This window comes from Seriola lalandi, unplaced genomic scaffold (genome assembly GCF_002814215.2).
Source record: "Seriola lalandi dorsalis isolate HSWRI2012SDOR001 ecotype SW California unplaced genomic scaffold, Sedor1 jcf7180002054674, whole genome shotgun sequence".
Taxonomy (NCBI): domain Eukaryota; kingdom Metazoa; phylum Chordata; class Actinopteri; order Carangiformes; family Carangidae; genus Seriola; species Seriola lalandi.
Genome location: NW_019525227.1, coordinates 54,690 through 82,174, shown reverse-complemented (window position 1 = coordinate 82,174; position 27,485 = coordinate 54,690). Strand labels below are relative to the sequence as shown.

Below are 27,485 nucleotides of genomic sequence, written 5' to 3'. Positions count from 1 at the left end.
ACAGATTCAGGGTTTCATACGTCACAAACCTCAGGAACCAATCCTGTCAACTTGTGGGGACGGGGGGCGTGGCTAAATATACCTGAAACCTTGTCTACAGAGAGCGAGAGAGTTAGCATTAGCACAGCCGCTAACACTGTGTCAGCCACTATGTGTGTGTGTGTGTGTGTGTGTGTGTGTACCTGTTGCAGGGCTCTCTGGATGTCGATGCCCTGACCCCAGGGAGCGGGGGGGTTGGCCAGACACTCCCCTGCGTTGCCGCGGCGGGAGATGTCGATCCGCTGCCGCCGCAGGTTCTGGAAGGCCGTCGCCATGACGGTGACGCCGTCGTAGGTCAGAGCTCCCGTGTACTGAGGCCCAGGATTAAAGTTAGAGCCCGTCACATTCACATGAAATCAAACCGTGTTTCTGAGTTTACTGTCCGTCTGTCCGTCACTGCTGCTCTGGATTCAGATCAAACACTCACTCTCCTATCACACGTTACTGACGCAGTGAGATCCAACACTACAGACCACAGCAGCTTCCAACTGCTCTGAATCATATGCTGAATATTATGGTATGAGTCATGATTTTATCAGTCAATCAGCTTCTAGCCAGACGTCAGCGGCGAACGTCTCCCTGGAGAGAGTTTGTTTGTGACTCGTTCAACAAGCGAAGGTGCAGGATGAGACGTGCTCATGTGGCCAATTTATTAGGTACACCTGTAAACTCTAATGTCAGGTAGCTCACTACAAAGACAATCATGTTGAGTATGAAGTTTTATGTTGAAACATGTTTGTAATATTCTCATCCATCAAAACACCTTTCAGTTAGAAACAGTTCAACATCAGAAATATAAATATTTCATCTTTTCTCAGAAGAGAAAACAGGACGGAGTCGCTCTGACAAAAACATTTAGTTTCAGCTCCAAATAATTAATCATTTATGTGTGTGTGTGTGTGTGTGTGTGTGTGTGTGTGTGTGTGTGTGTACCTTGAGCCTCCTGCGGGCCAGCTTCAGGTCTTTGCTGTCGAAGTCCAGCCAGTCCTGGTTGATCTTCATCACAGCTGGATCGGACCGGTTCACCAGCTGGAAGCCCGTCACGTTCGGCCCCAGCTTCTGAAACTCCGTGACGTTCATGTCCATGAAGCCCTGACGCACACACACACACACACACACACACACACACACACACACACACACACAGTTTCATGGACTGAACACAGGTGTTTGGTTGTGGTTCCTCCCAGTGAACAGACGGACTCACCAGGTTGGCCAGGATGTAGTGGTAGTTCTTCAAGTTTCTCCTCTGAGCAGCGATCTGAGCGAGAGAGAGTCAGAATAAACGATATGCTAATCACATTTCTGATGTTTCTAATGATGATAAAAAGCATCCATTACAGATTCATCACACTCATCTGTATGTGTGTGTGTGTGTGTGTGTGTGTGTGTGTGTGTGTGTGTGTGTGTGTGCCCTCTCAAACAGCTGCTAATTGGAAGACTCGGTTCCTCTTTGAGGAATTAATTGCTCATCTTCACCATCAGAAAGAGATGCAAAGAAAGAGATTTACAAGAGTCAACTGATACAGGCCAGGGAGAGAGGAGGAGGAGGAGGAGGAAGGAAGATGGAGAGAAAAGGAGAAAATGAAGGAGGAAAGTAGGAGAGAAGTTATAAAAAGGAAGAAGAGGAGGAGGTGGAGAGGAAAAGCAGCTGAGGAGGAGGAGGAGGAGGAAGCAGGTGTTGCCTCCCGTCTTCCTCTCAGGTCCAGCTCTTAATGAGCTTCAGTCGATGGAGGATCGTCCTTCATCCTTCCCTCCTCCACGTTGGTGATCCTCTGACTTTTCATCTAGCGCCATCAACAGGTGAGTGTTAGTGGATATAAGCAGGTCTTTTTTTATTTAAACACGACTAAACCCATTTTAGTGGCACTGACTCCTTTCACACTTGTCACATGACCACAGAGCGCACACTGCAGCTCGCCGTTTCATCCCTGAGTGGCCGCGGTGTTTCGGTGTAACCGCACCGTGCTGGACAGGTGACAGGTGTGTCTACAGTGTCTCTGAAAGACGTCACAGCAGGAAAAAAACAATGCCACTCCCTCGTTTACAGAGTTGGCTGCTGCTGACAGATGTGTTGGACATGTTGTTATCTGAATGTTTAAATACAAACAGTCACTTGGTGGAAAGATTCAGGTTGTGTTTTATTACTTGTTGAACATTTTCTGCACATTTTAACAGAACTGTGATAATTACGACACTGAATTTCTAAACCGTTTCACGTGTAGTCTTTATTGTGTTCATCGTGCCCGACCCGGACCACTTGAATAATCGACCCGTCAGCTCAGCTCATCATCACCACGCAGCAGATCCACGGCTCCACCTGATACCTCGCTCACACTCAACCAAACCAAATGAACCAGATGAAGTCAGACCAGAGCCAGGCTGAACGCCACCTGATGATTTCAGCCGAGCCGCAGAGAACAAACTCAGCCGAAGCCAACAGCTTCATTTCACAGATCCAAAGCACCACCTGATACTTCAGTCTCCGTCCGCCAGCTGGAGTTCAGCAGGAAGAGGAGTTTCCCAAATGATGGCTGGTCTCTGGCCAGAGTTCACACTGAACAGTTTTTGGCTTCGGAAAACTGAGTCCAAAATATTCCAAAATGTCCTTTTCACTGCAGAAATATCGTCTTTGCTCTCACTCTCTCTGTTCTCTCTCCTGCCAGTTCATTACCAACAAAGCTTAAATCAAAGTTTCATTAAAAATGTGAAAACAGCTGCAACTGAAGAGCAAAACAGTCAGACACATGTGCTGCTGCTACTGCTGCAGAGAGGAAACCAAACAAAACTAACAAACACACAAAACAGTTAAAAGTCTGTCTGTTTGGGGGCGTTGGTCCATGTTACTGGGAGACCTGGTAAGACAGTTCCCTCCCAAACAAACCCAACAAGCTAAATCTGAACAGAAATATTCAGAAAACAAAGACTCAGCTGAACCTTTTCTTATTTCACACACCACAAGCAAAACATTGACAGCTACTGTAACAGATGTTGTCGTGGGATTGTTGAACATTTGAAATGCACTTATTTGTTTTCTTTCTCAGAGTAAGAGGAGAAGATGTTTACCAGTCTCACGAGTGCTCAACAGATTAGGAATTACACTTCTAAAACCTAGTCAGAGTCCCGGTGGACAGTTAAGAAAACAGTGCAACAATCTGTGTAGCTGAACCAGAGACATCCTTCTTCCTTGTTAAAATCTGGTGTTTAAATTACCCACAATGCACCGGAAACAACAACACTCTAAGTCAGCTTCAGTTGATGTTCCTGGATTTTCACTCACAACAGACTCTGCAGTTTTTACTCAGAATGCATCAGCAAAAACAAAAAACCATCCGCCTACAGTCACTCAGATAACCACTCTTTACAGCTGTGGGGAGCAGAGAAGCTTCAGAGCGAACAACACGTCCAACCTTGAGGTGGATGGTGTCCCAAGGATCAGTACTTGGGCCCTTTCTCTTTGCAATATACAGCAACCGCTTGGGTCCGATTATGCGCTACGCAGACGACACCTAACGATACCCGTTATTCCCGTTTGAGTTCACCGTCCGAGTACTTGTAGAATTTCTCCAATGGAAAAGTCACGTGAAAACAAATTCCCGCTCTGTAGTTTAGAAGACGAGTTATCTCCTGTGTTGTGATGGAGAATTAAGTGTCTGCTGTTTGTTCAGACGCTTACAGACTCTTAACAGCTGGCAGACAACAGCAGCTTCCCAGACGGAGCTGAGAGCATGAAAATCAGAACAGTTACAGAGCCGAGCTGAGCAGAGCCAAACGGGTGCAAGGCTAAAATAAATGAAAGAAAACCACAGGATGAAAGGCTCGTCTTTATTCTGGTGAGGTTGATCTCCAGCGTGGAGTCCTGATAGTTCTGTTTCAGCATGGTCCATCGTGTTCACAGGCCGAACAGCTTCAGGTTGTTTAAAGCTCGTTATCGCCTCAATATTCTAAAATTATCGCTGCATTTAATTCATGAGATCTAATTAATCCCTGTCTGTCACCAGGTTATTAGATTTTCTGTTACCTCGTCATCCTGCATATTAAATCTTATATTTTTCTTTTTTTAAACACGATCCCTGTCAGCTGATCAGTGCTGGACTGTGAGCTGTTGTTCATCTTGTCTCTTACTTTACTTTCTTTCTTATTTTTCTTTATTCATTGATTTTGTTTATATTGTTTTTTTTTTTATCTGTAACTTGTCGGCTTCCTGTCACACCTGTTTAACATCTGTTACATGTCTGTCAGCTGTTTGTGCAGCGTCTGAAGTGTTAGATAATGAGATTAAATATTATAAAATCTCTGGAAAGTGACGATAAATTTTTCAGATATGTGCTTTACTACACCGAGCAGCTGTTGGAGGGTTCGGGAAGGTTAACAAACTAAATAATGATTGGAAGAAATTTTTATTTCTAAGTGAATAATATAAATAAAATAAAAAGGATTGGATCACAGGATGCCGACGAGCCCACTGTGATAATCCTGTTTGTTTTTGATCTTTTCTTTATAGTCAGACTGATCTATCAGACAGTTTTACCAGGTTGAGGATGGAGTTGAGTCGGTCCAGCTCGCAGTCGATGATGATCTGATAGTCCTTCTTGTAGTCCAGGTCGGCCAGCAGCTTGATGAAGGCCGACTCCGTCAGCGTGTCCAGGTTAACGGAGGTGACCTGCCAGCCCTGCTCCGCCGCCGTGTCCAGGATCCTCTGCAGCACCGACAGACCTGAGAGAGAGAAGAACCGGATACATCAGGACATTCATCTCTGAGATTAGTTGATAGTGGAGTGAGGACAGAGCTCAGACCTGGACACCCAAGCTAAAGCTCCAGCGCTAACTGACGCTTGTTTACGTTTCTATTTCTGAACAAGATAAATCAGACGTCTTCGAGATGTTGGGGCGTATTTTTGTATTTCACGTTCCTACAGTTTTCAGAGTGAGATTTTCTTAACAAACACCGTCTGTCCTCACAGCTGACATTTCCACTTGCAGGTATTTTTTCATGTGAAATGCTGAGGAGTGGATCTGAGGAGGCTGTGGCTCCTCAAACTGAATGTCAGGCTGTTTTTTTTTTTTTTTTGTGGGGAGGAATCAGACTATTGTGATGTTTGCCGTCTGCCTCAGGCTCGACTTGTCCTGGTGAAACTTCAAAAAGTCGCTTCACACTCAGACTGCTGATGGTTTTATTTTTGTTTAAGAAATGACAGAGAAATATAATAAATATCGATGATGATGATGATGAATTCTCAGAGACTGAGATTCATCTAAGAAGAGTAAACTGGACTCTTATGTTTCACAGAGCCTCCTCTCCTGGGCTCTAATCCATTATTTAAGCAGAGAAATCTGACCTCACACAGTCGGACTGTCAGCAGAAACACGATACACCAACAACCTGGAAAACCTGATGCAGGTAAAACCAGGATGAGGAGTCTCCGGCCACACTAGCAGCTCTGTGAGGCTGCACTAAATGGTCACATTTGTATGCTAACAAGCTAGCAATGATAATATTGCCAACATTTGGAAATTAGCACTAAACAACACAAAGGCGACAAAATAGGAATGTCAGTAGTTTGGTCATAAATCAAAATATTGGACAGATTTAAATTCAGGATTAAGTTTTTACATTTCATCCTCTTGAGAATGTGAATGTTTGAACCAAATGACACAGCAGTAAAAAACATGTCAACCTCATGGTGGCGCTATAGTCAGGTCAGCAGGATAAATCCTCTGGGACACATGAAAAAGAAAAGTAGTAGTATGTAGTGGTTGAGTTTTAATGGTCGGTAAAGAAATTTGGGCTGCATCTTTTCATGAAAGCTGCTTTATAAATAAAATTATTTTAATTAAATCAGTAAATAAATAAGTGAAATTGTATTCATATAAACCTCGGTAAAAGAGTTTTACAAAAGAATAAAAGGTCAAGAACAAAAGACTTTATAACAGCAGAGATACTACAGCAAAAAACAGAGGCATTACAGATCAAAAATAGTCCTCAGAATAAGTCAAGCACAAAAACAAAATAGGTCTTCAGCTGTTACTCAAAACACCCAAGAGAGTTTGCTGACTGGACTCTCAGGGGGAGACTGTTCCACAGCCTGAGACCCAGGACAGCAAACACACAGTCCCCCCCGTGGTTTCAGCCGACTAGCAGTCCTCCCTCAGAGGACCTGGGGGCCTCACACGGGTATAATGCATTAACACTTCACTGATATACTCTGCAGCAGGATTATTCAAGGCCTTAGAGATGAATTGAATCCTCAGTGTAGGGATTGGATGAGGTCTTCTTGCTGCAGAGCTGTGGACCAACCGTGACCAGGTAAAAGCTTTTCTCATGCCCAGGTTTTTCAAAAAGGATTACTGCAGGTGGCTGATGAACCGAGGATGTCAGTAGAGACCTGATCTGGGTCCAAAACCAGGACAAACATTTTGATTTACTACTTGTGGAGAGTCGTTAAATTTGAGAGGCCTAACAAATAAGTAGAGCAGTGCGTCGTCAGCATAGCGATGACAAAAGCAGCAACCAAAGTGTTGGATCAGGTGACCTGAGGGGAGCATCTATACAATGAAAATAAAATGGGTCCAAGAATTGATCTCTGAGGAACCCCACAAGTCAGAGAAGCAGAGGAGGATCCCACCGTTTACCCACTAAGACATCTGTAGCAAGGATGATGACAATCCTTCAAATAACTGTAGGTTAGTTCAACCTAAACCACAAATAACAACCTGTTGGCAGTGTTGGAAGAGAAGTCAGGGGAACCGAAACAACATCTAACAAGTGGACTGACTGTAATTACCTTCCATAGAGCCACGCTGATCCTATGGCTAAAAGAAATACTAAAGTAACCTCCAGAGGGGCGTGCAGACCTCTACGACTCCAGACAAAGGTGAGAGAGAGAAAATCAGGTTAAGAAATTTAAAGCTCCACGTATCAAAAGTTAACGGGTTAACAGAGAACTCTCAACTCCATCAGAGAGCAGCTGGTGAACAGAGTAGAGCATTTAGCAGCTAAAGAGCCAGATATTTCCTTCAGGAGCTCATGGAGACCAAACATGGAGCTAAAAGACAGAGAGGGAACACTGGGCTGAGAGCCCTCAAATCTGCTGGTTATACTGTGGTTACTGTGCAGGGAAAAATAAAAAGGTAAAAGGTGTGTCCATCTGTCACCATTGGCACTGGATGTAAATCGTGCACTGGTCCAATATGAATCTTATTTCTGGATATACTGGTTTTTGTTTTTACAGTTTGTCATCAAGTTCCTCTTCTGCCCCCTAGTGGCCAAACAATCTTCAATACATGGATCTTCAAATGTCTTCTAGTTTTGCTCTGTTTAAAATCCTGTGAGTCAACGCACAGAGTAATCACATCAGCATTTTCCAGTCTACACACACACACACACACACACACACACACACACACACAATGTTCAAAAGAGACAAGTCAGCAAAATTCAGCTCGACTTCAAAGACTAGAGAGGCGCATGAAGAAGAAGAGACTTCAAAAGATACTGTCTCTCTCTTTCTCTCACACACACACACACACACACACACACACACACACACACACACACACACACACACACACCTCAGCCAGGGTTATTACCTCTCTCCGTCAGAGCAGTCACAGTCCTCCACAGAGAAAAGTGCACGAGACTCTGTTCACTGAGTTGGTGATCGCCGTTGTTCGACCTGCTGTTGTCACTGTGGCAGTCGACCTGTGACAGCTGACATCACTGATCAACACGACGACCACTGCTGACTTCCGTCACGCACATTTAACAACACGTGTGCTCCAAGAGGAGAAAACACACTGGAGCTCGTTTAGCGTTTTAAGTTGTGCTCAAAAAGACAAAATATAGTGAATTTTAAACTCTTCTGTTCTGTGACTCTGACATCCACCAGAGAGACAGACTGATCTGAGATCCGTTTGTGTTTGTTGAAGAGACATTATCTCTGGATACGAGAAGCAGGGCCGTGGAGGTGGAGCGAACATTGACTGGATTCTACTTCATTTCCAGCTGCTACAGTGAGTTTGAATTTTTGTCATTTGGGCAAAATTTTCAGACTAAAGAGAAGCTGATTGGAGACAGAATCTGTGGAAAAAGATGATTTTTAGGTTAGTGGTTTAAGCTGCATCCAGTGTAAAGGTCTGTGTCCATGTGTAGTGTGATTATAGATCAGCTCTAACTTCTATATTAATACTGTGAAAGTATCAAAGCCTCAGTCCACAGAGAAACACACACAGCCTGTATTCAGAAACTGAGCCTTAAAACCAGCCGTCAGGACTTCTGGAACTTTGTGATGTCACAACAAAGCAGTCACCAAGCCCCGCCCACCTGGACCCACCATCCAAACCTTGCAGGATTTGGTTTCTCTGAGTGTTTTACCTGAAATCTGCTGTATTTTTATTGGATCACTCAGAAAACAGTCAGCCAATCAGAAGAGAGGCTCAGAGCCTCCTCTCTTCTGATTGGCTCACCGACCTGTTGTTACTAGAGCTCCAGAGAGAAGCCTGAGAGAGGAGATGTAAAAACACTGAGATGGTTTTGGGTTCTTGAAACCACAAAAATATCTTCTTATGAATCAACACTTCAAATAAAACACAGAAGAAGAAAACATGGAGCTTTAATGTTAGGGTAAGTCGTCAGGAAGTGAATGGAAGTCGATGTAAAGTCCCGAGTTTGAAGATGGCCGTGGTCCGATCCATGAGTTCTGAGTGCTCATGTAATAATGTAGTTATAAATACCGAGTGCTCATGGGTCAGGAGGTGTCGCGCTGGTGTGATGCGTTCACATGACGGCCTGTAGTTAGCTCATCACTCTAGACACTCTGCTGATAATTACAGCCGCGTGATAGAGATGATGTGATCATTAGCATCCATACGGTGACGGTGTTTCCAGCTGCAGCCGAGCAAAGTCGAGCGCGTTAATGATAATGTATAACATTCAATTAGAGATACAGCAGAGCGAGAGACTCCCACACTGACAGAGAGAGCGTCAGTCACTGAGACTGACACAAACAAAAAAAACACTAAGAGATGAAACATAAAAATAGGAGGTGTAGAGGAGAGAGGAGGGTGGAGAGGGAAGAGTTTTATAAATATAGACACTAATCTGCTCCCTGTTCTGCATCTGATCTCCATAAACATCCTGCATGCATGTCATTTACTATTAATGCTCTGAGAGAGGAGGAGGAGAGGAGACAAAAGAAAAGAAGAAAGGAGAGAAAAGGAAAGATGACATGAGGACACAAGGAAGGAGGGAGGAGAAAAGAGGAGAATATAGGACAGAAAGAGAAGATCAAGATGAAGACTGGAAAAAAATTGAAGGAAGGGGAGCAAAGGAAAAGGAAAATGGAAGAGGCGATGACAGAAGAAAAGAGTCTAGAGATGAAATCAATGGAAAGAAGAAAGAAGTGTAAAAGAAAGGAAAGAAGGGAACAGGGAAAGATGAGGAGGAAACAAAAGGAAGGAAATGTAGGAAAGGAAAGAGGAGAAGAGAGAGGAGACAGGAAAGGAAAGAAAGGATGAGGAGGAGGAGAGGATGAGCTCTTACAGGGAATTACAGCATCAGCCTCCATCTGTCCTCAGACGCTCATTAAAACAATACTGTTTGTCTGATACTGGGCCAACTCAGGGCCAACACAGGGCCTTTATGTCATTTATGTTAGAACACACGTTATTGTGAAAGAAAACGTGAAGAAACTTATTTCAAGGAGACGCAGAAACAGATCAGAGGCGAATAAAAACCCCAGCTACGGCCCGAGCGAGGGTCACATCGGGGTAATTAATCCTTCCTACAGTTTTAATTACAATGATTTTTCACAGGAAACCTTCGCATGGAGAGAGGCTTGATTTACCACAGTTTGACACCTGGAAGTCTGTAACCATGGCAACAGCAATGGCGGCCCGTTGGCAGGTCGCTTTGACCAGACTGAAATATCTCAACAACTGCCGGATGGATTTTCTTTTAAAACTTTGTTCGGACCTTCATGTTCCCGTCAGGATGTAAACTGCAATAACTTTTGGTGATGCGACGTTTCCTCTAGCGCCACCATCAGGTGAAACACCTGCCAAAACTAATAAACACTTTTCCCACTGGAGTCTTTCCTTGTAAATTCATGATAACGGGTTCATCAGGAATCAGTCTCTGGAAACGACTTCAGCCCTTTGAAGCCGACTAGAAAACAGTCCTCTCAGTTTTCCACTCAAAAGATATATTGAAATTTAACCTTATAACTTTAACTAGTGAAGTTTCTATCCAGCTACATTTACACCAAACTGTGGCCCAAAATCCAACACTTGTGTGCTCAGCCAACATCAGCGAGTATGCACTGTCATTGTCCATGACACGTTAGCATTTTAGCATTTATGTACTATGACTAAGTGCAGTCTCACAGAGCTGCTGACAGACTCTTTAGCACCGACTGATTTTTCTTCTAGAAGCCAATAAGCTGCGTTCACTGCACCAAACAGACTCATCTCATCAATATGTTCGACTGTTTTCACTCTTAAGCATTTAATGTTTTCTCGGCTTCAGACACTTCGCTTTGAGGGAAGTCGAGTGTTGCAAGTCAAAGTCATAAAAACATCAAACAAAACAAACACAAAAAACGTCTGAAATGTTGAGTAAAAAAAAAACAAAAAAAAACTGACGACTCTTTGTTTGTTCAACTTGAAAGAAAAGAAGAAAAAAAAGACAAACTGTCTCTCTCTCTCCTAACGTCGCCCTCGCTTGTAACGTGTGTGCTGGTGCGTAAATGTGCGACTAAGTGTGTGTGTGTGTGTGTGTGTGTGTGTGTCTGTACAAGTGTGCATGTCGCATGTCAAACGGTGTGTTGGCGAGACATTAGCCTAGCGATGCGGCAGCGGTTATGTCGACCACACACACAGAATCAGTTTCATGTTCAATTACACATGGGCTCTGTTCATGCGAGCTGATGCTCCCTGGTTTATTTTCTCAGCAGCTGCTGTCTGTCCCTCTGTCTGTCTGTCCCTCTGTCTGTCTGTCCAATGTTTCTTTTTTCTAATTAATGAAAAGTTTCACCGAGCTTCGCGCTGTCCAGTTCAACTCCTCTCCCGATGGCACTTTTACGGAGAACAAGAACAAAAAAAAAAGAAGAAAGTAAACGACTGCAGCTGAGGACAGAGAGGAACATGTAAAAGCTTTCTCAGTCCTCCGGACAATTCAAGGATCGGAGGAGGAAGAAGAGGAGAGAGGAGGACAATAATAGGAAAGACAAGATCTGACATTTAAAAAACTGTTTTAGCATCCTAGGACTATATTACTGTCTAATTCATTCGATGTCACACTCATCTCCTTGGTAATCCTCAAACTATTGGGTGATTTCCCTAAAAAGTGGTGGAACAAAATTGTTCTGGCTGTAAAACGATTTCCTTCTTACTCGACAAGAAGTCAAGTCTGTGACGTGAAGTGGGGCTGTACGAGACCCCAGGTACACGACATGCGAGGTGCCGCAAGGCTCTATTTTAGGGCCTGTTTTATTTCCTCTTTATATAAATGATACATCAGCCACTGTGAAACACGGACCCTCGTTGTGCTCAAACACTTTGTGCTGAGAAAGTTCCCGTGTCGTCTTTTATAGTGACATGGTGATTGTGTCTGTTCTGGTCGGCGCAGCGGTTTGAAAACTGAATTCAAGAAGAAACCGCATGAGATGGAAAAGAATAGTAATCATTATTAATTAAACACGTCCCCTCGAATGAAATTAGAAGTACAGCTGCATCACACTGTATGTACAGCATTAATGTGGAGTTTTATGAAACAGGGTCACAGATTTATGAAGAAATCTTTATTTACAGGTTTGATTCAGATGGTCGTCGTCTGATGTGGGAGTTGTTTCATCTGTGTCGTGGTGACGTAGTTTTAGTTTCAGGTCGTGTGTTTTGTGTTGTTGGAATTGTGATGTTGGAGTTTCACTTTAACTTGTTATTCCTTAGATTTTTTTTTTTATGTCTGCAATCGATAAATAAATAAATCATATCATATCCAAAGTACCACACACACACACACACACACACACACACACACACACACACAGGTATTATAGTCTGTTGCAGTGAGTTGTCTACCTGCAACCGAGCAGAAAATAGGCACTCACTGTTTACTGAGGGAAGTGAAGTGAGGAGAGAACATTTTATTAAGGAGAGTTATGGAGAATTCAGGGCGTGGCCTCTTTGAGTGACAGGTGAGCGAGCGTATGCTCGCCACAATCCGACATGAACCAGAGTCTCAGCTTCACACAGGCCCCTCCTCTTTGTCCATATTTGGATTAGCTGGGAGTTAGGGGGCGGAGTCAGGCACTGCCAAGATGGCGATGGTGGAGCAGCTCACTCTGATTCACAGAGGCTGCGTCCGTTCAGGTCGACCGATGTTGATTTATTAAGCAACATTAAATGGACCTTTGTGCAGGTGGAACAAAGGTCTGAGAAGTCGACTTCAGAACAGTAACACCTTCTACTTCTTTTATTCTCTCCTTTAAAACATTCACCAGCTCCTCACCTGTTTCCTTCAGATCGATTCCAGCTGTGAAAAGTGCTTCTGCTGCTTGTGAAAACGTCGCTTCTTCAGACGTGGTGTGTTTATTAATCCCTTCCCTCCCGTCACCAGACGTCGATAGTGGACATAAACCAAAGCTGTGTTCGAGGCTCTGGGCCTCAGGAAATCCCCTCTGCCTCCCAAAAACAGCTAATGTCTCCCCGGCAGATGTTGAGGAGCAATAACATTAGACAGACTGCCACGGCGAGGCAGACGGTTACGCACTATTACACCACACAGACTTCCACCGATGGTTCCTGGGCAGATGTAAAAGGCAATAAGATTAGACAGAGTCTGCCACCGACTGTCAAATGGACTAGAACGTCAGATCGAAGGCCGCAGGGAAACACGAGACCCGACTGAGGGAGGCGGGAAATGACAGAGCTAACTGCCCTTTTTGTTAATTCTCTTTGTTTGTTTGTTTGTTTGTCTGAGTCGACGAGGTGAAGTTTGACTCAAAGTTTGTGTCTCTGAGAGAGAACCTGTGAGCGGCTGACAGGATGAAGAGGATGAAGACTGTATATTCTGCAGAGGTTAAACTGCGATTCGTGGTGTAAACGAGTGTGAATGGCGTCTGCTTGTGCTCACCTGAGTCGGAGCTGTACATGTAGACGAACCTGGTCCAGTAGAAGTGCTCGAGCAGGGCCATGAGGGGCTCCTGCAGCTGGGGCCGCAGCTGCAGGACGAACTGGTTGTTGGTCTGGACGGGGAAGGACGGCGTGACGAAGCAGACGTGAAGCGAGCCGCAGAAAGACATCAGCATGTTGACCGTCCGCCGGTCGTACAGGCCCATGATGGCGTACACGCCCTTCGAGAACTGGGAGCAGACTGGGAACGAAAAGAGAGAGAGAGGATCATTAAAACAGAGGTCGTCGTGTCACAAACTCTCCTGATTGGCTGAATGGTAACCTCACATGTGCTGTTGGAAATGAGTCTTCGTAACCACAAGACTGCTGTTATTTTCATCATCCATTCATCTCTTCATTATCACTGATCTGCTGCTGTTTTGTATATTAATTGTCTGATTCTACATATTACATTATATTATTTATCTTTTCTTTTTTATTTATCACGTTTCTCCAAAACTCAAACACGTCGATATAAAAAGGTGAAATGGAGCAAAAAGCCCACGAGGAACCCAAAAAAACCTGATTATGTCCAACAGACCTAGAAGCACCAAACCAAAGGATGATCTGTTTTCAGTTCATAGCGTGTTCTGTACATCCTGGTGACGTTTTGGGAAGGCATTAAACCCACTGCTCGTCACAGAGCATCTGTAGATATTTATATTGTTCCCAGTTTAATCCGTATTGAAACAATGAGTGGAAAATCCAAATATAACTGATCCGAACACAAACAACAGAATTAAAAGCACCGGACTGGAAGCAGCCGTGACTCCAAAATTAACTGACAGCTCTTTTCTGATGCTGTTTGAAAAATAACAATCAGCTGACACACGTTTTCTTTTTTCGTCTGGTCGTCCACCGAAATATATCGACTAACTATTCACCACACTGTGTACAGATACTCATGGTTCCCTGAGGAGGAACTGTAATATATGGAGGTAGATTTGGCTCAATATTATTTGGGTGAACAGGTCGACAAGAAAAAAAAAAAACAGCTAAAAGACGACTGCATGCTCTTATTTTGAAAAGCAGAAAATGGCGTTGTCATGAGGCGATCACGTGATTTGTTTCTCAAAATGTTTTTATTTGTGGAATTTGTCCGTTTTACATTTGCAGGATATTTTTTGAGTTTAGAAATGTAACTTTTGTGTTTGTAGAAGGTGTTTTATATTTACAAATCAAACATTTACTCTCCGATTGTCGATCTGTTCGAGACAAATCTACCTCAACAGTAAAACCGACAGTGCAGATAAAACGAAGCCTCTTCCGCTCTGGTCAAAGTGACCACAGAGAAGCAGCAAACACTTTTTAATCTGCTGGATCAAACTCACAGAACAAACTACAGCTTCCCTCCAACTGCTTTTTTTGTTTGTTTTAACTCGGGGCTGCAGACTTTTATTAAGATAAATTTGGGACAGTTTATTCAGATGTTCCACTGCTCTATATCTTTCTTTATTCTATTTTAGCTTTTATTTTATTACATTTGTTTAAACCTAACCTACAAGCGTCTTTGTATTTTCTTATTGCTGATTTGCTTTGCTCTGTAAGTGTGCAGCTTGTTTTTATTCCTAAATGTTGCTACTGAAATAAAAGCTGGCAGCACTTTCCTGTGGAAGTGTTATTACATATGTATGTACGCAAGTATAAAAATTTCAAAACATATACTTCCATGTTTTTCTCTTTTATATATTATAGTTAGGACATATCTTTTATATTTATGTATATATTTTTTGTATATACTGTGTATGTATTTGTGTATATGCATCTTTATTTTGATCTTTATCTTATAAACTACTTCATATTTTATATTCTTTGCTGTGACTCTTCCTAATTTCCCGCTCGGATCAATAAAGTTTTCTGATTCTGATTCATGCAGGAAATCACGGCAGCGAACACGTAAAGTGTGGACAAGAAAAGTGAATCGATTTCTAATCAAACAAAGTCGTAAAATGATCCAACCGAACCCAGCTTGGTTTCTAAATCATTTACCCAGAATTCCCTGGTTCGTGGTCAACGTGGTTCTTCTATTCCTCCAATGGAAAAATAGTAAAGCTGAGACCTTTGTTCTTACTTCCTGGTTGTGTTTCTGGCTCTAACACACCTTATTCTATCTCTCTCTCTCTCTTTCTGTCAGTATGCATCCCTCCGTCCTCCTCCCTGACATCCACCTTCTGTCCTCCTTCTTTACGTCTCTCTCTGTCCACTAATGTCTCTTGTCTTGTTGTCTCTCTTGTTTTCAAGCTCCAGTTCCTTTTCTTTTTCCTTTTTTTTTTTTTTTACCAAGAAATCGAGGTCACCAAACAAACCAGTTCATATCTTACACTCACACTGTACCTCAGCTTCATTTACTCCAGATATCAATCTTGTTATTTAAAGTTCGTATTCAAACCGACACACACACTCGTCCCTGGCCTGTCTGTGATTTCTGAACGTCATTTGTCACACGTTTATTATTTTATCTGCTTTTGTCTGTTTTTTTTTCTTCTTTTTCTTCTTCTTCTTAAATCTGTGCGCAGATACAGAAGAGCAGAATCTGTGTTTGGTAAAAAGCTAAGAGAAGATAAAGTCTTCTTATCTTCACGGCAGACAGACGTCGTCTCTGCCGCTCACTTATCTGCTGCTGTGTGGCTGATAAAGTGCAGTTTCCTGTTTCACACAAAAGGCTTCCACAGGGTAAATCCCTGCGCACACAATGGCTGTAATCAAATTACTCTTCACGCAGAGCTCCTTCACAGTCAGGGATTAAGTCTTAAGACAAAATAATACTCGCTGCCGAGGCACCACGAGTCATTCTCTGAATCAATGTCTCATTTTATGGTCTTCTGGGCACAATTGCATCCAGACTGTGTGAAAACATGTCCGCCGTATCTGTGTCATCGCCCAGAAAATCCTCATTTGGACAGAGAGTGGTGACGCCCGAGCGGAGCTGAAGAGAAATGAGGACGTGTGAGCAAGAGGCTGAGGGTGATAGGCTGAGACACCTGTCAATCAAACAAACGCACCCTCGAAACAGAAGCTCTCCATAAAGTTTTCTTAATGAAACAAGCAGATAATTCCCTGGGGAGCTGGTGGAGACCAAACACAGAGCTAAAAGAGCGGGAACCCTGGAATGACCACAACACATGAATCACCATGTTGATCTGTAGCTGCTGGAGGTGGAAACAACTGCTCACTATAATCAACTTAAAAATGGATGGTGTCAATTCACAGCTTGTTTCTGCTGAAAACAAAAAGGAAAATCACCTCCTCGTGGTCGTATCCCTCCGCCACTCGGACTACTTTCAGGTTAGATCCCTGTTTATCCAGAGTTGTAGAAAATATTAAACATTTGAGTGAAATTTTGTCATAATTGCTGTGAAGTCTTGAGTTATTGCAGAAAAGTGTTTTGTGAGGTCACACTGACCTTTGACCTTTGACCACCAAAATCTAATCAGTTCATCTTTGAGTCCAAATGAATGTTTGTTTCAAATTTGAAGAAGTTCCATCGAGGCGTTAGTTAGGTTGGGTATCGGGTCCACAAGAAGGGACGTATCGACAACCCGAAAACAACATGGCTGCTGCTCTGAGGAATAAAAATGATTTTTTTTTTCAGGTTTAAAATCAAACTGAAGACGAAACATTTGAGCCACTCAAACTCAGTGTGTCCTCATCCTGAAACATCCATCTCATCCCTTTCAAACCTGTTTAATCCTGATGTTAAATGAACAGCAACAATAAGTCAGTATTAAATGAGCCTCACACCGTCTGTGCTGACGGACGTCCTCGTCTGTTCTCACTGTGTGTCCTTGCTGCAGCTCCAGCTCCCTGTGGCCAGGCGCTAACATGCTAACAACGAGCGCAGTCCCCTCTGAGCGGGCTAGCACTGGAAATAACTATTCCCTCTGGGGCCACGCTATCATGCTAACAATAGATGTTTGTCCTGGGGCAGATGCTATCATGCTAACGAGGTATCTGTCTCTTAGCATTAACGCTGCCGTCCCACTGGGACGTCAGGACGCTCCTTCATCAAAGAGGGACAGGCGGCGGAGAGTGGACAGATGCTGAGAGCTCTGGGAAACTCTGTGGTTATTTGTGTTAAGGTCGAGAGCATCGTCATGACGAGGGTCCAGATGTACAACCTATAGGACGAAGCAATGAAGTGAATCTGAATTTACATTAGTAACACATGAGCTGATGTCTCTCTGTGACCTTTTAAAGTTTGTGGCTGTAAATCAACCTTTTTAAAAGCTGTGAAATAAATCTGCAGGAGAAATTCAAGGTTTTTCTTTTAGACAAACACAAATCTTTTCTACACATGTATAAACTTGAGTTACTGTTCATATGGGTTAATATTGGACGATTTCATCCCTAATTATTTACATCCAGTGCCAATGGAATTTTTTTGTTTTTTACTGTGACCAGATGAGATAAGATATCCCTGTATTAGTCCCACAGTGGGGACATTTGCAGTGATAGTACAAGAAAGAAAAATACAGCAAAATGACTTGGCAAACACAGATCAACATGATGATTCATGTGTTGTGGTGTTTGCGTCACCGGATGAATCTCAGTCCAGTGTTCCCGCTCTTTTAGCTCTGTTTGGTCTCCACCAGCTCCTCCTTAGCTGCTAAATGCTCCACTGTGTCCACACAGTGTAAAGGTCTGTGTCCATGTGTAGTGTGATTATAGATCAGCTCTAGCTTCTATATTAATACTGTGAAAGTATCAAAGCCTCAGTCCACAGAGAAATGCACACAGCCTGTATTCAGAAACTGAGCCTTAAAACCAGCCGTCAGGACTTCTGGAACTTTGTGATGTCACAACAAAGCAGTCACCAAGCCCCGCCCACCTGGACCCACCATCCAAACCTTCCAGGATTTGGTTTCTCTGAGTGTTTTTACCTGAAATCTGCTTTATATTTATTGGATCACTCAGAAAACAGTCAGCCAATCAGAAGAGAGGCTCAGAGCCTCCTCTCTTCTGATTGGCTCACCGACCTGTTGTTATTAGAGCTGCAGAGAGAAGCCTGAGAGAGGAGATGTAAAACTACACTGAGATGGTTTTTATATCTTCTGATGGATCAACACTTCAAATAAAACACAGAAGAAGAAACATGGAGCTTTAAAAATCAAAAAGTGAAAAAAAAAAAAAGAAATCTGTCCTGACACCAACCCCCCCTTAACTATTAATATTAATGAAGACAAACGTTCCACAAGGACGCTCGTCGTAACATGGCGGAGACCCGGCTGACCTCGCCTCGTGCCTACTGAGGGTTCTCCAGTCAGACATTTCGCTCCTCACCACCTGAGGCGTTTAGACAGAGCTTTATTTAAACACAGCCCAGAGACGACGACAAGCGCCACAGGGCCCACAGCTGAGACCGCGTCTACCCACAGAGCTGCTCTCCTCCTGACACATCCGTCCGTCCATCCATACTGCAGATCTGTCCGTCTGTGACGAATACCATTTGGAAGGAGGGAGAACAGAGAGGAGGGGCGGCTCTGTCGGCAGGTAATAGGGAGGACGTCTATCGGCGTCATCATCCTCCACTGACCCCCGGCTCATGACCGTCTCCTTCCTCCGCTGAGAAGACGAGACAGGACGGCCCGGAGACACACATCCGGCGATCAGGTCACTGTTTCACTCCGTCGTCCTGCGTTCCCGTCACTTAACCCGACACTTTTCGCCGCCACTTTCCCAGAGAGAGAGACGTCCAGTCAGGACAGAAACAGAACGAGCTGTAATCCCAGCACCAAACACTTGAGACTGACATTTTATATTTGCTGTTTGTTTTATCTGAAGCGACACCCGAGTGCAGCGGGAGATTCGGCTTGAAGCCCGTGACGTCTGACATCACGAGACGCCAAAAAGGTCACAGACAGTACAGAGGAGTGGGCCGAGACCCTGATTCCTTAGAGCTTTCTTCCTCTCACACTGAATTCACATGTTCTCCTGGTTCCTCGTCGCTGTTTGTCTCAAGTCTCTAAACCTCAAACTGAGTCTCACTGAAGACAAACCATCTGCCAGAGTTCAATATCAACACGGCTTCGTCCCACCTTTCACCTTTAATTAGAATCAGAATACTTTATTGATCCCCAGGGAGCGATCAATAAGTAAGGAGAAATGTAACAGCAAAGAATAGAGAATAAGAAGTATGAATAAATGAATAAATAAATGATTGCGTAATGTCTGTTGATCAGGGTGAAATAAGTCAAAGAGCCTGTCAGAGTTTCATACGTCACAAAACTAAAGGAACCAATGTGGGGATGAGGGGGCGGGGCTAAATAAACCTGAAACCTTGTCAGTACAGACAGAGAGAGCGAGAGAGAGAGTTAGCATTAGCAAAACCACTAACACTGTGTCAGTTACAAGCTAACAGACAACATAAACAAATAAATGATGCCAACTAGCTAACTGTTCCGAAAAGATGCTAACTACGCTAACTGTCCCGAAAAGATGCTAACTACGCTAACTGTCCCGAAAAGATGCTAACTACGCTAACTGTTCCGAAAAGATGCTAACTACGCTAACCGTTCCGAAAAGATGCTAACTACTGTTCCAACTGATTTGATGATTTTATTTGAGGTGTGACAGTAAACTGAACGTCACCTCAGTCTGTGAGGAATCATAACATCTTCCTCTACTTCCGGGTGTTTTATAGACCAACTGATGAATCAAAGAATAATCGATGATGGTAATAGTCGTTAGTTACAGCTCCATTATCAGTAAATCACATAATTAACTTTATCAGAGGTTTCGTTGTGACCTCAACACGGCGAGAAGCAGAAACAACATCTGCTGTGAAAGACAGAAAACAGGAGGTTTTTCTCTGATTCTTCTGGGACTTTGACTCAGAGACTCGAGGCGTTTTCCCTCCAGGTTCACGGGTCTGAGAGGTCGACGATCACACCTTCACTTCAAACACACACACACACACACACACACACACACACACACACACACACACACACACACTCAGATATGAGGTTTTCATCCCCAACTCCCAGAGAGATGAATGGCACCGAGCACCCGTCTCAACCTCAGGCTCTAATTAATGTGTTTAGTAGAGATGCTGAATAATAGATTAAATGGCTGCCTTCCTAAGGGTGATACACCATTCACACACACACACACACAGACACACACACACACACACACACACAAAACCTAACATAGTGCACACATCCACATGGTGATTCACACACAAGAACACACACACATCGAGTCTAAAGTCATTTTGGCAACTACTGCCTCCGGCATCAATGCAATAATCTCCTGCTGAGAATTGGAACTCTGTCACACACACACACACACACACACACACACACACACACACACACACACACACACACACAAACACACACACACCCCCACACACACACACACACACACACACACACACACACACACCAACAGTCGCAGGTTCAAATCCCACCTGTCTGACTCTCGTCTCTGTTGCGTCCATGTCTACATTTACATTTTAGTCGTCCACAGAGATTCACACACGTTTCAGTCCAGAGGCGACAAGTCAGTGTGTGTGTGTGTCAGTGTGTGTGTGTGTGTGTGTGTGTGTCAGTGTGTGTGTGTGTGAGAACTACACAACTAGTGTAGTTGTTCCTTCTGCAGTGGAATCATAAAGAGTGAAATCCACCTTTGGATTCCAGTTCTCAGTCAGCTCACAGTTCAGCTGCTGCTGAGCTGAAAAGACAAAGTGGCTTTGCCAAAAACTACCGGTCCTCTCGTGGACAAAAAGGCTGGTCTGAGGCGACACATTAACTACATGTCAGGAGTAAAAGGAGGACGACTGACTGATTTTCCTACTTTCACATTCCCACAGAATCAGTGCAGATTCAGCCTGAATGACACAGAATTGTTGACATAAACTCATCGGTGTCCTCTGGTGGACCAACTGTCACACCGTTTCTAAACAATCCTAAAATTGGAAATTATCTCTAGAGACCAAAACAGTTTTTGTACCAGGCTGTAAACATGTTTATTTCTGCTGTAAAGTTGGACATTTTAACATGGGAGTCTATGGGGACTGACTCACTGTTGGAGCCAGACTCTAGTGGTCGTTAGAGGAACTGCAGCTTCTGCTTGATCACAGGTGTGTTGTAAATATCAAATCTGGATTCAAAGCCTTAACACACCTGTCGCTTCACACAGGTGTGCAAAGACTGATGATGATGCAAGAGAATAAAAAAAGAAAGAAAAAAAACCCCCAAATTAATGGAACACGGCGCCTCTATTCAAACCCTGCAGTTTATTTCCTCTCTTTCCTTCAGTTATCTTCAGTTTTGTTCTCCTGGCATCTGATACAGTTTGTTTGTCCGACATGAAACTAAAGATTAAGATTATTAATTAAAGATAATCCGCTTTTTCTCTGCTGCCAGCCCCTCGTATCTGAACACCGGCTCTTCTTTTTCTAATTATTTGCCAGTTTGTGTTGCTGAAGATAAACGTCTTTCCAGGCGATACATGCAACGCTCTTTTTTTTTTTTTTTTTTTTAATGCCGCACTTTATCCTCATTTCACATTTGAGGCGTTCAACTGAGCGTGTAACTACGAGTCCTCAAGGGCGAAATGTCACCAGCAACCCACCAGCTCTCTCTCTCTCTCTCTCTCTCTCTCTCTCTTTCCACCGGGCTTCCCGCCTAAATGTCTCCAACACCATGCATTCTTTATTTTTTTATTTTCTACACCCATAAACAATAAATAACACCAACTATGGGGAGCGGGGCAGTCGTGTCCTGTCCCTCTGTCGTCTCAATCTGTACGCTCCTGATAAGGGAAGCCCTGGCAGTGAGAAAGAGGAGAAACACCATTTAATTTCCCCTCCGTCTCCCTCCCTCCTCCTCCTCCTCCCGTCTTCATCTGAACCTCTGGGAGGGCGGTGAGTTGAAATGTTAGTTAGCCGACTCTCATGCAGCTGCAACTCAGTGGTTACAGTTTATGTTTAATGTGCAAACTTCAAGGCTTGAAGATGCAGAGGAGGAGGTCGACAAACCGCAGCCATCTGAAGAAGTTTCTGCTGGTTTCACTCAGAGCATCAAGGAGCAGCCACGACCCGTCTGAACGCAGCGTCTCCTGGTTACTCAAGCATCAACTTAGCAGGATTTGTTACCTGAATACTAGAGGTGTCGAGTAAAGCCACTAACAATAATATATCTGTATTCGGATTTATTTATTTGTCTCATCTGATTCTTTTTACGCATTAAATCTGCAATTGGTTTGGGCCAATATTCAATAATATAGAGTATCGCGATACGTCCCGCTGTATGTGATATTTTTCATATCAGAATGATATTTTTCTTTCTTGCAGATTTGTCTCTCACTTCACAGCTTTGTACCTTGACATGCGACAAATTAAACATAAAACACAATCATATAATTATATGTTATAAACTAGAATTACCTCCTCCTCCACTCGGACTGGTTTCAGGTTACATCTGTTTATCCAGAGTCATAAAATATTAACCAAGTTTGTCATAACTGCTGTGTGAAGTCTTGAGTATTGGCGTAAGAAAGTGTTTTATGAGGTCACACTGACCTCGACCTTTGACCACCAAAATCTAATCAGTTCATTTCTGAGTCCAAGTGAATGTTTGTGCCAAATTTGAAGAAGTTCCGTCATGGCGTTACTGAGATATGGCGTTTACGAGACGTATGTACAATCGAAACATCTGTAATTGTTACAGAATGAATGAATGAATGAATGAATGAATGAATGAATGAATAAATGAATGAATGAATGAATGAATGAATGAATGAGTGTGAGCCTTTACAGTGGAAACTGTAGGAGGAGTCGTCCAGAGGTGGGAAAGTATTCAGTGTAACAGTATCAACACAAAGGAAAACTACTGCACGTCCCATTTCTGCAGATGCATTAAATTAAGGGGAGTTGTGTGTGTTTGTGCAGCTGTAACTCCACATCTGGACACTGTCACTGTTTAACTCCACTTCCTGTAGGCGACCTAACCGCCTGAAAAATTACCTTTAAAAGAAAAAAAGGAAAAAAGAAGAAGAAAAACCCTCCGTTTCATTCATCTTTGCTGACGGATGGATTTTCTGCAGCTCGGCCGAAACCATTAGAAAAAAAAAAAGCAGTATTTTGTCATGAAATTTGTTCCATCCTGAGGTTTTTTTTTTTTTTAAATGTGCAGCTGGGTGTGAGCTCATGAAGCCATAAGCAGAGCCCCGAGTCTGTGTTAACATGGGGTCACACTCAGGTTAGAGCTCCATTCAAAACCCTGTTACATGCTCTATTAGACTGCGATGCTCGCTCTACCTCCCCGTCTCTCCCAATTTCACTTCTATTCACGTCTATTCAGTCCACCTCCATTCAATCCGGCCTGATTCGCTGGCATGAATGCGACATCGTGTCGAATTGCCAAAAGCGCCTCTCTCCATTTGGGTTCCTTCATAATAGGATGTGTTTATTATTGCAGCAACACATTCATTAAGATTCAGACTCCGCTCTCTCTCCTCTGGTGGGCTACAGTGACTCCTCCTGACCTCTGTCCTCGTATCTCAACGCACATAAAATCAGCTGCCGGAGCGAGTCTCTGAAACTCTTGTCTCAAAGTCTCAGCTGCAAAGTGCTCGGGTCTCACAGAGTCAATCATAAGAGTATGAATGAAAAAAACAAACTGACAACGTTAGATAGTAAACAGAGTAAACAACAGCAGTGGCTCTAAACGTGCTCAGATAAAGGAGGGAAGTAAACAGTGTGTATGCAGGGTCTGCAAAATATTAGTCAAAGACAAACCAAGGAACAACACATAAAGGCAGGAAAAGAAAAGGCATGAAATATATGCAAATGAGAATAATCTGGTGAACAAATGAAGACGTAAGCAAAGTGGAGCTGCTGATAAATACGAGGAAACGAGGAGCCGGGAAATAAAGAGAGAAGAGAGTTGAAACAGAGAAACCCTCTGAGGGTTCAGTCCTCCGATAAACACACAAACAGCCTGACAGATCTGAGACACATCACAGGTTAGTCACTGACTGACTGTCGACATGACTGACTGTGTGTCGTGTCGGCGGCCCAGACAGGCAGCTGCCTCTGCATTATTCCTGTGTGTCATTCACTATAATGAAGATGACACAAACGGAACAGGAGCAGAACGTCTCTTCGGTTCTCGCGCCGCGCTCGTGTCGACTGTGGACTGTTCTGCACTCGGTACCGACTGTGACAGAACACTCGGTTCTCAGACTCCGACAGTCGGTCACACTCTGAGTCTGGAGCTCAACAGTCACGAGCCAACGTTCACACAGACGACAGATATCTCAGCAGCTACTGGACGGAAAATACCTCCAACTGTTTTGATGATGAAGTTATTTTATTCTAGCTCGTTTCGGTTCCAGCTTCTTAATTAAATCAAGTGTTTCACCTCGTTAACGTCCACACGATGTTTTTATATAACACAGACACATGATGATGAAATAATCATCAGCACCATGACTGAGTGTTTCCACCTTGAACTGCAGTGAACCAATGACAGTCTCATAAACACAGATTCAGGGTTTCATACGTCACAACCCTCAGGAACCAATCCTGTCAACTGGTGGGGACGGGGGGGCGGGGCTAAATACACCTGAAACCTTGTCAGTACAGAGAGAGAGAGAGAGAGAGAGTTAGCATTAGCACAACCGCTAACACTGCGTCAGCCACTGAGAGTAACAAGCTCATCATAATAAATAAATAAACAATGCCAACTACGCTAACTGTTCTGAAAAGATGCTAACTACGCTAACTGTTCTGAAAAGATGCTAACTACGCTAACTGTTGACATTTAATTTACCAGTGCTCTGATTCGTGACCACATACCTGCAGAACTAAAGACACTCATCAGCCTCAGGTGTAGGTTACATTGTTACAGTAATTAGCCAATTTAGCATGCTAACATAAAATGGTGACCATGGCAAACATCATAAATTCTGAGTATATGCTAATATGTAGCATATACTCTCATATATATTAGCATAATACCCTGCTAACATTGGCGTTTAGCTCAAAGCACCAATGTGTCTAAATGTACAGCGTCATAGAGCTGCTAGCGCGGCAGTTATCAGTTGATTAATTGATCAAAAAGGAAAATGTATTTGCTGCTTTTCAAACTTTTTATGGACAAAACAAGTAATTTTTCTTCAGTTTTCCAACATTTCAAACAAGTGATTAATCAACAGAACAATTAGCAGAATAAGGTCTTGTTCCTTTTCTTCCAGCTCTAACTCAGTTTGTAGTAAACACAGCCATGTTAGGAATATTGATCCCACCTGATCAGAAAGTGAATATCTGTATATAATTTTTTATTACTTTACACTACAGAGAGAAAACAAGCAACAAGCTGAATAAAGATAGTTATTTTTGTTTTCTCTTCTTCATCTGTAAAAATAAACACAGGAAGTCTCACAGAAATAAGAGTCTTCTGTCGGGGCCTAAATATAAAGATGTTTTTTGTGAAGTGAAGTTGGAGGACGACAGAGTTCAGTGTGAAGTGAAATGGAAACACTGTTCATACGTTACAGCGACAGCTCTCGTGATGGTCAACACCAGCGGGGCGTCACGGACCCGGACACGTCGTCTCTCTGTCGCAGCAGATGTTGTTGATGTTGAAGCTGCACAAGAGACGCAGCTGCAGGTTTTTCCATGAAGCTCACAGCTTATTTCATTCATATAAGCTCTGGGTGCACAAATCCCTCGTGGTGCTCGGCTGCTCTCCCACCTCCACCACCACCCAGCCCCCAGCCCCCCCCACGCCTGCTCAGATGCACCCTGCTGTGTGAACGCTGTGTAGGTACAGGAGAAACACATCATGGAGCCTGTATTCACAACAGCCTGTGTCTTTCTCCTGCTGGGATCAGACCACACAGCGTCTGTGGTCCCGTTCACACCTGGTACTAACACAAGCGTCAGTGATGCGATCTCAAGCGGTCAGTTCACACCTGGATTTAAAATGCATCTCCACACACGTCCAGATTGACCACTTGTGATCGGATCTCACTTCCCTTCTGACCTTCTACAAGTTTAACTCTGACCAACACGTCAGGGTCAACAACCGCGGCGTCGTTAGCATCGCTGAGCGCATCGTACACGACGTCTAACTTGGCGAGACGCAGTGAAACATTTGTGACGTGGTTCTAACATCAAATGACCAGATGCAAAAACTAAATTTAATATTGATTTAACACTAGAAAATAATAACTTACTACATAAATGGATACAGAAGTCAAATATTGTCTAGACATTTGCAAAGCCATGAGCAATCGGCAATCGTTCTGATCATCGTCGTCCCACAGGAAAAACCCGAACGCACAAACAACAACTCTTCATCAGAATCATCAAGCCGTGCGTTTCCACTCCCATAATTAGATGAAGACTCTCAGGTAATCAATCAGTTTGGATTAAAAAAAACAAAAAAACAAGTGATCAGATGCAGAGAAGAAAGACGAGGAAGAAAAACCAGAATCTGAATCTTGCCAAAACATACGAGGAATTTTCTTTGGTGTTTTGGTTCATGACAATAAACATAAGAAGAACAAAAGAAATATAAACAAAAGATGAAACAAGCAAGTAATTGCAGATATCTTTAAATATAAACAGAAAAAATTTACAATAAGATAAAATATTTACAATATAAATGTGAAGAAATATTATAGAAAAAGATAAATATGTACAATTTCACTGACTGTGAAACTGATTCTCCTTCAGTAAATGCAAATGTAAATTTTACTCTGAATTAGAGTCTTAACGAGGCTCCAGAGGCTTTAACACTGTGATTAGTAAAAGTTAAAATAGAGTTTAACAATGACTCACAATAAATAATTAAAGATGCTGAAGGAAACACTGACACACAATCACAATTATTATTTCTGTTTATGAATTGTTAAATATTTATTACTGTGTAAACTTATGATGATAATAGATGAAGCTCTGTGAGGTTTGTCATTTTATTTCATATTTTCACTTTAACTTGAATCGTTTAAAAAACCGTGCGTTCACATGGTCAAAGGAAGGTCAGGTGACACATTCTGGGTTTATAAAGACTCATCTCTGTGAGTGAAATGGCGTGCACGTGTTCTCTGAGTGAACGCATCATTTACGAGTCCGGCCCTGGTCTTATAATGCGACTCGTCCTGTGCTGGGACTGAAACCAGCAGCTTTAATAAAGCACAGTGACTCTGCTCGCTGCTGCAGGTTATTTTTCTAACCCAGACGTGAACAGAGTTTGAATGACGGAGCTGCTGCACCTGAACTGATCCCACCTGCCCTCTGGTTACTGCTGACAACCCCCC

General features: G+C 43.2%; 1 protein-coding gene across 2 annotated transcripts in view; it reads right to left on the bottom strand.

Moving 5' to 3' along the window:
• The window catches only part of LOC111666377 (glutamate receptor 1-like), a 63,234-nt gene that overhangs the window by 24,058 nt on the left and 11,691 nt on the right, over positions 1–27,485 (bottom strand). For both annotated transcript variants that reach the window (XM_023421709.2, XM_023421710.2), the window contains exons 3-7: positions 13,171–13,410; positions 4,571–4,755; positions 1,247–1,300; positions 973–1,131; positions 183–350 (exon numbers count right to left, since the gene is read on the bottom strand). In XM_023421709.2, the coding sequence (XP_023277477.1) occupies positions 183–350; positions 973–1,131; positions 1,247–1,300; positions 4,571–4,755; positions 13,171–13,410 (806 nt within the window). The remainder of the gene's footprint in view (positions 1–182; positions 351–972; positions 1,132–1,246; positions 1,301–4,570; positions 4,756–13,170; positions 13,411–27,485) is intronic.